Source organism: Austrofundulus limnaeus, unplaced genomic scaffold (assembly GCF_001266775.1).
Source record: "Austrofundulus limnaeus strain Quisiro unplaced genomic scaffold, Austrofundulus_limnaeus-1.0 Scaffold449, whole genome shotgun sequence".
NCBI classification, from domain to species: Eukaryota; Metazoa; Chordata; class Actinopteri; order Cyprinodontiformes; family Rivulidae; genus Austrofundulus; species Austrofundulus limnaeus.
The window spans coordinates 360,056-372,251 of NW_013952851.1; the positions used below are offsets into that span (position 1 = coordinate 360,056).

Sequence of the window (12,196 nt, forward strand, 5' to 3'; positions counted from 1 at the left end):
TGTCTGTCTGTCTGTCTGTCTGTCTGTCTGTCTGTCTGTCTGTCTGTCTGTCTGTCTGTCTGTCCTTCACCATGAGTGTCTCAAACATATCTGATCCATTAATGGTCCTAGATGCTGAGATACAACAGCAAAATATAAATCTCGAGCTTCAACAACTTGATGACTTGCTTGTTGAGCTTAAGAAAGATGAAGATCAAGTACCTATGCAGATACCTGAACCAACARTAAGGTGGAGAAAAAGGAATAAAGATGGTAACAAACTTTATAAAAGGGCAAGATCAACAAGAAATCAATTACCTAAGAGTAAGTACTTCTTTCAAAACATGATCACTGACACATGTAGACTATTTTTTTTACACATATTAGTAAATTAATGCTAATTGATATTTTGGCAAAATATATTTCTTCTAACAAGTAATTAATTCTGTTTGCTTTTACATCCAGAGAAGTGGATGTAAAACATTTATCTGTTAAAGGCTTGATATCTTTCCCCAACACAAAATTGTTTTTAATTATACGGTAAGAGTATGTTGACTAGAAATTACTCAATAACAAAGMACAGGTTAGTTATATAACAAAAATGAGGAGTTTTACTGTTTTGACACACTGTACAATGTGGTTGCAACAGAGTGAGTGCTTTTCCAGCAGTTGATGTACATGTATTTAGTCATAGCAGCCCCCCAGCACTTGTATTAATTTTCAAGTTATTTTTTTTATTTTCTTTGATGTGGATCATCGGTCAACTCAATCATTTTGATCACCATAGTCACCTTGATTACTTTAGTCACCGTGAAAACTTTCTGCTTTCACCGGGGACGACTAAGTGTTGATAGTGCCAAGCACTTTTGACAGTTCATTCAAGTCATTGAATGTTCATTGATACAGTGATTCTGCCAGCTTTTATTGGACCTGCCCTCATTTAGCTACGGCAGCCCATGAGGTACATAACACACACAAAAAAAAACCTTAACAAAGTGCAAATACCGTTAAACAAAACAAAATACAAACCACCAGTGCTCATCAAAATAGAGAAATATTATTAAACAGTCTGCAACATCCTTTAAATAATTTACAAAAAATAGCCTACAAATTTGGATAATTTAGGCAACATAATTTAAATGGTTCACTATCCATTAACCATACCTTATTACAAAAGGTTACAAACAAATGTGTTTTTCCTCCATTTGTCTGACAATCTAAATTACTTTCTTAATTTTTAGTTAATAGTTTCTACTACAAATTTGAATCKTGAGATATGGAAATTGAAGACAGTTATTAAATTGGAATTGGACATCCAAATGTGGATTTAAATAAGATGTTAGTTATACTCCTTACCTTTATATTTGTTTAATTCATTATTATAGCGTCCCACAGTGAGAAGACCAGATGTCCCTCTCATCCCTCTAACATTCAGTGTGAGGCTGCCTTTGCTCCAGAGACTGTTGGTATGTCAGTAGTACATCTTATTTTATTTTTTCTATATAATAAGCTTCTATGTGCTATACTTTTGTAACATCTAAAAAATGTTTTTATTTTTTAAAAGAGTCTTTTCTACAAGAACTCCAGAGCTCGCTGAATGATGCTGCAGGTCAACCACTAGTGCCAAAAGTTCCTCTGACTTCCACTAACTGGAGCACAAGRAAAAGCATATTTTCAGAGAGTTGGAAAGCAGAAAGACCCCGCCTGGTTAACACCATAGCAGCTCAGCACAGTGTGTCAGCCCCTTTTTGCCAACAATGTGGAAAAAATCCATCTGCACTTCGGTGTCGTGATTGCCTACCACACCCCTTCTTTTGTGAAAAATGTGATGTGATGATGCACACCAGACATGTCTTCCACAACAGAGAAACCATCATAGCTGGGTTCTTCCAGCCATTACCTCCAACTACCTATGTTTTAAATACAACTCTTTGCAATGATGGTAAGCTTTTTATTTGTACTGTTTAAACACTCTTCAGAGTGTTTTTCTTACTGTTAACTTTTGACTGTATTTTGAATGTTCTGTTTTTTTGTTCATCTGGTTCTACATATCTTATATGCAGTTTATGTGAATTCATATTTTAAACATGTCAATCTCTTTAGCACGATTCGTACCTGTGGAGATCCCAGTTAGAATTTGTGATTGTCCATCAGAGTGTTTGAGGATCAAACCAGGAAAGGCAGTCACTGTGGTCACAATCAATGGAATGAATAACTTCATTTTTTTCATGAATCAAAACCAAAATATAATTAAAAACCAATGTTAGCAAAATGTAATTATTTAGTAATTTTTTTGCAGACCATAAGAAATTGTTTGTGACACAATGYCAACCTGACATTACAATAACCAAGTATTACAACTTTTACATTTTTTTTGGTGTTTTAGGTCGTTATGATCTCAGCATGCCAGAGCTGGGTTGTGAGGGATGTGAGGCTAGTTGGACATGTGGAGTGCATGACCTAAATTTAACTGATTACTGGCCAGCTACCCTTAACTTTTCCACTCTATATGCAACTGATGTGTTTTTTACATTTGAAGAAATGAAGATGGCATCACCAGGTCTCTCCAGTCAAGCATTTCTAAAAATGTTGGACCAACGAACCGTCCGCTTTGGCCGTGTGAGTACTTTAACGTACATATCCCAGATGGTCTGTCTGACTCCATTTTTGAGTGGTTATGTTCTTCAACATTTTGATGTCACTGGTTACATACACTTGAATCAATATCACCTCATTCATTCAGCATTCAGATCATCGGAAGTCCTGGTAACATCAAAATTGATTGAATGAGATGTTTTTAGCAAAGGACACACCTAGAACTTGAAGAACACCTATCCTTGATGCCTTGGATTTGGTCACCTATGTYCTTGTGTAATTTTTCTTTTTTAAATTTGTCTCTCATCTTAAATCAGACAGGAAAGATCTCGGCTGACAGCTTCCTGAAAAGTTTTTTCGAGTGGGAAGCTGTAAGACATGAGTTAGATAAAATGTTAAGGAAGGATCCCTTCAAATGTCAAGCTTGTACCCCAGATATGCTTGCACTTTCAGTGGATGGAAACCGCAAGCATTACCGTTTCAAGAATGCAGCAGGGTATTGTATAATGTGTGCAATATAACAATTCTTTGTATAAGTTAGTGATGTTCACTACCTGTGGACCATAACACCTATATAGTGTTTTTATTCCTTTTTTTTTTCCCAGATCGGAGGAACAGGCTATATTTAAGGACCTTTTCATAGCCAAGGATGAAGATGTAGTAAAATTTGTGGACTATATACACAAATCAACCAAACATGTAAGACTGCAGATTATAACTTTATAATGACAGTAACCTTATACCCTGTAATGACAGCATGTCTGATTTAATTTTATGCATTCTAGATTTCTGGAAGAGGTGTTTGTGGTGGGCAATGGTCAGCAGCCAGGGAGATGTCTCASAGATCCAGCAGCAAGCTGGACGAGGAGGGATTGGAGCTAGCAGTGTGTAGACATGGGGTCCTACTTTGTGCCCTGAACATGTTTAGGGGTGAGATATTTGCATACCCCTTGTACCTGCAGCAAAGGTTGGCCAACAGACAGATCACATTTTTTTGCATGGATGTAACATGCAAGTACTGGCCATATCTTCAAAAAGTATCTAAAAGCTGTCCTGAGCTCCAACACCTGCTTCAAATGAAGCCATTTCTCTCAGTGTTCCATGCCAAAGCCCATGACTTCAAATGTGAGGTAAGGAACACTGAATAGCCATTGAATAACCTTGCATAAATGCATGAACATCTTTGACTGTTGAAATTKTTTGTGTTTGCATGCTTTTATTTAGGTTAAATGGAGTGGAGCATATCAAGAGGGTGCTGGTTTGACTCTAGGGGAAGAAGTTGAACAGTGCAATGCATTTCTTTCAAGGATCGCTGTTACGACAAAACATATGTCAAAAGCTGGTGAGAAGACCAAAGATTGGTTTCCTGAAATTATAAGTAACTATGATAACTGAAAACTCTACTATTGTGGGCTTCTTTCTGTTTACAGGACGGACAGACATGCTGACCCTTATGGCCATGCGCTGGAACCAGCAAAAACATGACAACTTGGCCACCTCACTAACTCATCGATACCAGAAGGTAGTGAAATTTTTGATTTTTGTTCATTCCTATAATTGCTGTGCTCTGATTTTTTTTTTTTTACTTGAAATTGTCAATGCAGGCCACAAAAGCTCTTCAAAAACAGCATCACAATCTGGTGTCCTTAAAAACTGAGCTKTCAGTGACTGACATGCAACTTGATGACTGGGTCAATGATATTAAGAAGTGGGCAGAAGGTGAGCTTTTACAGATTAAAAATTAGAGTACATTCCAAAAGTACTTATATGTAACTGCATCTCTGTTATTTATCATCATCAGCAACATCTACAACAACYGATCCAGACTYGTTGGCAGGCAGAATCGAGGTTCTGGCTGCAAGCATCAAAAGGCGATCTCAACGTCTTTACAAAGACACAGACGGAAACAAAGCTCGTGCCAAGGCTCGTCGCAAAATACAACATGAGAAAAACATTTTAGCATTGGCTTTGGAAGAATACAACAAGACTGTTGCAGGCACAGAAGCACTGTCTTTGGAAGACATCCTGTCCGGCGACACAACATTACCATGGCAGCAATCACACAGTGGTATGTAAACATACACTAATATGTTTTATACTGTCATCATACCTGACAGATAATGTCAGTACATACTCCAGGTGTAAACCTAAACTCAATTACAAATTCAAACTGAGTTGATTTGTCTTTTTCATGAATGTATTTCAGACTCTGTCAGTCTTTCCACAAAAAGAAGGGCATTCGATGGCCTCATGAAAGTAAAGAGACTGGAAGAGGAAAAGAGGATCCTTGTAGGAGAGATGGACCATCATTGGAAATCTCTGTTATCCCAAGAAGACACTCTGAAGGACCTTTCCCACCTGTCATCGAGAGGCAAATTTAAAAGTATGTGTTTAAGCGATGTATAAACATATTAATAGTTAAAGCATCTAAAAAAATTTATTAATTGTTATTTTTACTTATGTTCAACTTTAAAGGTTCGTCCTGTGCTCTAACCGATGAAGGTCTAAGAGGTCTCCATAGCATCATCCTCAGAGAGCTGCAGCACTTAAAACAGATGAAGCTGCAGGCAAGAGAATATTATCTACAGACTTTGTCTGGAGCAGAGAGTGTTAGCTTTGACGATACTTCTGATGATGACTTTGATAGTGACTCAGAAGCTTCTGATAATAGTTTGTAATCATTTCTGCATGTACAGCTGACACAGACCTGCACTGGTGTGACAGTGTTCAGCTCCTTCTGATTGACTGATATGTCACATGTAAGGTTTGTTTGCTTATAAATCACCAAAACATACCATCCACTTTGTTGTTATGCTTTCATGTTTACAAATTGGTATTGTTTCATTTTGTTTATCCTTTTTCTTTATAAATAGTTAATATGTTTGTGCCTTTTTATTTTCTACAAAGGCTTAATAGAGCTGTGATTACATAGGCTGGCATGTCATTCTTTTTTTTTTCACTTTTGTTTCTGAGTGTCTACTGTATTTACATGTAATAGTAAAAGTGATTTTTCTGTATGTAATTGTTTTATTTCCTATTTTAACTATAAATGGAGTAATAACTTTTGTGTTTCTGTTTAGCAGTTTAAAAAATGACTACAAGACTACACTTAGCAGTCCCAGTGATTCTGTACCATCATAACAGAAACATATTTCTGGATGTTCTAATTTTATTTTCTTTTTTTATGAACATGTGCAGCTCTGTGTTATTTCTGAAGTCAATGAAAAAACAAAGTGTATAGTGGTTTAACGATTTCTTGTCTTTGGTGACATCGGCGCTGTTCCAATTTTTCTGACWATTTCTGTATTACAAAGAAAAATGAGTAACAAAGTTTTAGTACTTGTCAGTGATAATTTAGTACTCATGGTTCTGATTTTTAATGAAATGCATTTACACAAAAATGGTCACGCATGATTTAATAAACTAAAATGGATCTACCTTTGTGGACACTTTACTAAGTAGGATATCTGATGAATTTATTATTACTGAATAAATTAATTTATTACTGGCTTTATTAAAAGCCAGTAATGGAGCACATTAAAATGTTTGTAAAAAAAACTGATTTTAAGAAATTTGTTTTTCAGCTTTTATGTACTTTTTGAGAACATTTTAAAATTAGTTATAATTGCATAGATAGATTATTTTAAAGACATACATACAAATAAAATGTATAAAACTAAGGCCATGTGATAATATAAATTGATTTGTAACAGATGCGAGAGCCTCCATTATAATTGTTCTCATAAAAGCGAGMCAATACAGTTCTGCTGGATGTTCCTCTTGTGTTGCGGTGCAACTCAGAWGATAAAGCACACTTCATGCCAGGTGTTGATTATAAAACTCCAATAAGTTATTTTCTGATCTTCCATCTTAAAAAGAAAAAAAAAAGAAGAAGGGACAGAAGGTTTAAAATGTTCATTTGGAGCAGATACATTTTTTGTAGTGCGTCAGACGATGGCTTTTAACCATTCCATACCATACCAACTTTATTTATGAAACATTTTAAAACAACCACAGCTGATACAAAGTGCTGTACATTAAAACACAATATAACAATAAAAAWAATAAAAAMTTACAGTTTAAAAACAAGAACGTACAATTTAAAACTAGATTGTGCTTGATTTGAAAGCCAAGTAGAATAGATGGGTTTAAGACGAGCTTTAAAAGTGGACAGTGAAGGGGCCTCTCTGACCTGCAAAGGCAAGTCGTTCCATAACTTTGGGCYCATGACAGAGAAGCCCTGCCCCCTCTAAGCTTCCTCCTAGATATTGGTACCTCCAAGAGCAGCTGATCTGCTGACCTGAGTGACCGATAGTGTATTTAGGGGTGAAGAAGCTCTGAGAGGTAAGCCGGGGGAAGATTATGCAGTGATTTCGAAGCAAACATTAGAATTTTTAAATGAATCCTAAAATATAGAGGCAGGCAATGAAGTGAGGCCRGGACAGGAGTCACATGCTCCCTTTTTCGAGTTCCTGTCAAAAGTCGTGCAGCAGCATCCTAACCAGCTTCAGTTGTGAGAGCACCTAGACATGCAAAGAGATGTTTATAGAATGTACATCCTTCTGCTTCATGGGCAAATAAATCTGACAATCATCCCATGTATCCTAAGGATAGAACCCAGAGGCAGTAAATAGAGAGAAAAGCAGAGGGCCCAAAATTGAGCCCTGCGGAACACCATAAGGCATTGAAACATCAGATGATTCAGAGTSACTAAGTGCATTTTATTTCAATGCTGTAGTCGCCAAGCTGAACWTTTTTTTTTCTGTACAATAAGAATATTTTTGAGWTCGGGTAACATTTCAAAAAGGTTCATTTACAAAATGAAGTAATCAGAAGTCGATAAGACCTGATGCCGCACACACTCCACAGCAGGAGAAAATGATCGCAGAAGCGCATCAACTGCGCAAGATGCTCCAAAGCGCCTGCTCCAGAGATCACAAATTATACTCTTACAGATATTTTTTTATATTGATTGATAGTGATGTTTTTAGACTACCATTTGATGTGTGATTAGTTTGATTAGTTTTCGCTCTGCACTTCCCACGATCTATTAATTTCTTTCCTTCTTCAACAAAGACTGGTGACTAATCCTCTATCTATGAAACACATAACATAGCTTCACACACTASTGCAAGTGTAGAGGAAATCAATCGGTTGTAGAGTTAATCTGGCTTCATGCCTTCAAGACAATACATATGGCAAACTTGACCAACTTCGAACGGCGRCCAGCTTGACAGGCACTGAGAAGGGCAAACGCAAAAAAAAAGTTTATAAATCCCTTTATGACTCTTACTATAACAAATGCACATTTTAACTTCAGTTTGAGGGAACATTTCATCGTCCCCGCAGCAACTTCCGGAATGGTGACGTCATCGGGCCAATTTTTAACTTCAAATATCTCGAAAACTAAAGCTGCACAAACGACAGTTTTTACAGCACAAACCTACACAAACGGAGCACTAACCATTCTGACTATTTGATTAATTTTTGGACGTGGGTGGGGTGTCAGCTTCACACAGCTCACATAAAGTTGTCAAAGATAATTTGTGCCCTGTCCCCCGAGATAGTCTTGTAAGGTACAATGTGTTGATGGAGCGCGATGTGTCCCTTTATTCTTTTACTCTGTCTGCCGTACAATGGCTGAATTCCATTTCAAATTCCCGCAGAGCAGCCGTTTAAGAATTTATAGAAGTTTGCGGAGCTGTGATGTTTCAAAAAWWTTTTGTGTGGTTAACTACAGTATATTTCATTATGGAAGATCAGGTTTGAAAAAGTTTTCCCCTCAAGGTACTTTTGTCTAAACAGCTTTATTTAAACTGGCGCTGATAACATTGGATCATTTAAGGAAATGTAGCCAGCAACATCCGGGACATAAAAAAGGACTTCTTTCGGTAGTTACAGGTCAGAGCAGGACTTTATAAATGGTTAATATATATATATATTACAGGCTTAGTAATTAATGTGTGTTCTTCAACATGTGCATGACATTTGCAACATAGGTTTATTTAAATTTATATATGTGTGATGTGTTATATGRTCAGTTGATCTGGACATTAAAAAGGTATTTTAATGTCCACTTCATCAGTAACTGCACTTAAAGCAGCTGTGTTCAAAAATAAATGTACTGCATTTGAAAGCAATTTTATTAAAGCATTTTACAAATACAATATTGATAGACAACATACATGATACAAAAAAGCAGATGGTGAAATTATAGCTTCTTGGCATAAAACACTTCCAAGAAGTTATATTGAAATTAATGTTTTTTTTAACAAAATTTTATGGACTTGAATTTGGAATTCCATATCAACCTTCAAAACACTCAAAAACAAATGTGTARAATGCCATGTTTTAAGGATTTAAGACTGTCAACTTTTACTATGTACAAACAGTCCTGTTCAAAATTTTAAGCCTCTATACAGGCAAAGTAAATAGTTCATGCAGTGACTCAGCCAGTCACAGCATGTCTTAAGRCTTTTACAGAATATGACAAAAACGTATCAATGAACAGCCCAAGATGATCTTATTACTACTGCATTACAACAGTAACATTTATTTCAGTGAATGACAAAAACAATATAAAACAAAAAACTTCTCACTAAAGTGAAACTGCAGTTATAGAAAAAAATGAAAATTAGAACTTTGTAATACAAAAAAAAAAGAAAAATAAAAAAGAAAAAGCAACATCATCCCGCTTGTTTGTTGTCTGAAGGAAGTGGCTCTTCTTGGGGGACAGCAACATGTGAGAACTGACATGCAGGTTCCCATGTGTCTTCCCAGATTTTCCCACTAGAAAAGATGAACAGTAAAATCAAGTTATGGAATTTTTAKGTACTGCAAGGTAAACATTTTTCTCTTTCTAAAAGAGAGTTTCTGTAGCCAAATACTTTTCCCTGACTAAATCACCCCCTGCCCCAATYAACAGCTTATTGGGACACAACAGGATCTTGTTGTGTCCCAAACAATATTATCTTGAATTATTAAGTGTCCGATGACAAACTGACTGCACAGTAATTTCACCACTACACAAACAAGAAAAATCTCTCATAGTGGTTTAGTTTTTGAAAAAATTCTACCAAAAATCCTAAYTCAAAGAAAGTGACAGTTTCAGATTTAATTTCCAGCTTGTATCAATTATAAAAAGAACAGTATTAAATAATTTCTATGACCATAGTGCCTTTTCATAATATAATAAAGTAAGACTGTTACCTTCAGTTGTTATACAAATGTTGTACATATCAAATAAGACTTAAAAGAAATGTCACTTTGTCATTTACACAMTTTAATGTATAGAACCCAGGAAGAGTAGCCATGTTTAAGCCAATGTCTACTGGAGACCCATTTTCAAAATGGGTCACTGTTTCTCTAAGAAGCACCTCCTCTTCTGACACTGGCTTTAGGATGTCATCACACCTTCATTAAGTGGTTTACAGCCATTCTCAGTAGCGTTGGACTGAGAAGCAATCCCCAAAATGAGCTCAGCAGAGCTGGTCCAGCAGGYGTTTGCTAATTGCAGCTGCCATTAGCCTTAAGGGATTGCATCGGGGGAWGTATGCTTTGTAGGGCGCCATCTCAGCTRGACTGAAAAGCTAAGGAAAAGCTCTTGTGACAAAAGGCCACAAAAAGCTTGATGACATTATAACGTAATATACATCTCCAAATTTTACATTTCCATTATATTTCCCAATGACATAGCAAGATTATATTTCTAATAGGTGCAAAAAACACTTCTCACCAAGCAGAGCAGGGTAACCAATGAATTTTTACTTCCTCTTTTCCCTAGACAGCATATAAAATAAAAGAGAAATCAATTAATTAAAGCAATCATCAAAAACATGTCCATAAAGTGTTTCTAAAATACTTAAGCGTGGAAGGAGTCTTCAGTCRGTATTGAAGGATGAGTGGTGAATCATGGCTTTTATAATAAAATGCCTAATTATGTGATTTGGTGTTCCATCTCTATGCTTCTGTTACTGTGCCAATGCTGACTTTTTTGTGTGAAATTGTTTTGCTCTGACTTATTGTAATGCCCCTTTTTGTCCTTATAATAATAATAAAAAAATAGAAAGCAATTGAGTCTTGAGAGTAAGTAAATATGATCAAAAAGTTTAKGAGTAAACAAATGTGCTTATTTTTGCAGACCAGTCCCMATTATCACCCCTCCCCCCATCTACYCATCTCCACATGTGGCAATGTCTCTTGGTGTATCATGGCATTTTTGACTAGGGTGGGAATGTACTTTGAGAGGGTGTATTAGTAACAATTTTAGTCTTACCGCATTTGTCCTATGCCCGGTGATTGAGTCAAAGAGGAACACCTTTTGTCTACTACATTTCCGGCAACCTTAATGACAAGAAAAGAAAAAGATTATAAAAACAAAACATGAAATACAGCCAAAGTGTGTACAATGAAAAACTGAAAACTAGTGTGGTGACTTTTAATCATTCTAAACTTTAATCTTCTTTACATGGACTTACACATTTTCTCTAATTATTTCAKAGGTTAAAGTTATATTATTAGTAGTTACATATTACTAATTTTTAACTACTAATAGTTAAATATTATTTAACTATTGGCCAAAGAAATTGAAAAATAATATTTAAAGTGTAACTAAACCCAAAATAAGTTTTGTCGCTTATAAACTGTATAATTATTTTCTGATTCTGTGAAAATTTTGACACTTCAATACTTGACTCCTCAAGTTGGTAGTTGGGTTTTTCTAATAGTTACAGTGAAATTCATTAACATTAAAATATGAAATAATACCACAGCCATGTCACTCAGCACTCATTCTGGTATATGGCGAACTCTTTCAGTCCCACTGCCCCACACGGTGCAGCGGGGCAGTGGGGAGATGAGTTGGAATAGCAARTGTTGTAGACTGTATTGATAGTAGCATTATTCTCATTTGCAAATGTTTCTTTGTAATATTGACAAAATTGGAATGGGCCTGCTCTGCTCTRWTTACTGCCAAAGGAATTCTGCAGGACAGACAAYTGTTAGACTGACTGTAGGTCTTTTTAGGAGCAAGGGGGAATCTAAGCATCCTATGCTGCTTGCTCATGACAGAGCAATGCTGATTTAAGAGTCTCCAAAACAACAACAAAAAAGAGTTGCTACATATATCACTAGATGTTTTGACCAGTCAGTAGAAGAGTCAGGAAAAAATCAATGAACATAGCAACAAAGTGGATAAGCTTTGTCGCTATCTTTGTTAATCTCCATCTCCAGCAGTGTCTTTTCCTTCTCCCCACTTGTGTAAAATTTGCAAAGGCTTGGTTTATGATTTCAGGACAGTTAGTTAAACTTGTTTAACTAACAAATACAGTGTACTTGTCCACAGGTTCACAAACAAGGTCAAGACAAGCATCATTATTAATTGAGAATTTGAAGTTAGTATAGCTGAAATGTACATTAAATGCACAGTGGCACAGTTGATAGAAGAAGTTCTGGTTTTGATTCCTGGCTCTGGGTCTTTCTGCATGCGTGGGTTTTCTCCGGGTACTCTGGTTTCCTTCCACGGTCCAAAAACATGACTGTCATGTTAATTGGTCTCTCCAAATTGTCCCTAGGTGTGTGTGTGTGTGTGTGTGTGTGTGTGTGTGTGTGTGTGTGTGTGTGT

At 36.2% G+C, this 12,196-nt stretch overlaps 1 protein-coding gene and 3 long non-coding RNA genes across 4 annotated transcripts in view; 3 read left to right on the forward strand and 1 right to left on the reverse strand.

Moving 5' to 3' along the window:
* The window catches only part of LOC106529515 (uncharacterized), a 72,522-nt gene extending 70,596 nt beyond the window's left edge, over positions 1–1,926 (forward strand). Inside the window, exons 3-4 of the long non-coding RNA XR_001311646.1 lie at positions 1,365–1,445; positions 1,544–1,926. This is a non-coding gene — a long non-coding RNA (uncharacterized LOC106529515). The remainder of the gene's footprint in view (positions 1–1,364; positions 1,446–1,543) is intronic.
* A 449-nt stretch (positions 1,927–2,375) lies between these two features.
* On the forward strand, positions 2,376–4,319 carry LOC106529492 (uncharacterized). Its single transcript, XM_014024944.1, has 7 exons — positions 2,376–2,598; positions 2,892–3,070; positions 3,180–3,273; positions 3,360–3,704; positions 3,799–3,916; positions 4,005–4,096; positions 4,179–4,319. The coding sequence occupies exons 1-7, from the start codon at positions 2,383–2,385 to the stop codon at positions 4,317–4,319; spliced, it is 1,185 nt and encodes a 394-aa protein (XP_013880398.1). The 5' UTR covers positions 2,376–2,382.
* A 57-nt stretch (positions 4,320–4,376) lies between these two features.
* LOC106529495 (uncharacterized) lies at positions 4,377–6,018 on the forward strand. The gene is made up of 3 exons (XR_001311642.1): positions 4,377–4,642; positions 4,781–4,957; positions 5,050–6,018. It is a non-coding gene; the product is annotated as an uncharacterized LOC106529495 (long non-coding RNA).
* A 2,698-nt stretch (positions 6,019–8,716) lies between these two features.
* LOC106529494 (uncharacterized) lies at positions 8,717–12,114 on the reverse strand. Its single transcript, XR_001311641.1, has 3 exons — positions 10,850–12,114; positions 10,310–10,353; positions 8,717–9,363 (listed from the first exon to the last, which is right to left on the reverse strand). It is a non-coding gene; the product is annotated as an uncharacterized LOC106529494 (long non-coding RNA).
* Between the last annotated feature and the right edge of the window lie 82 nt (positions 12,115–12,196).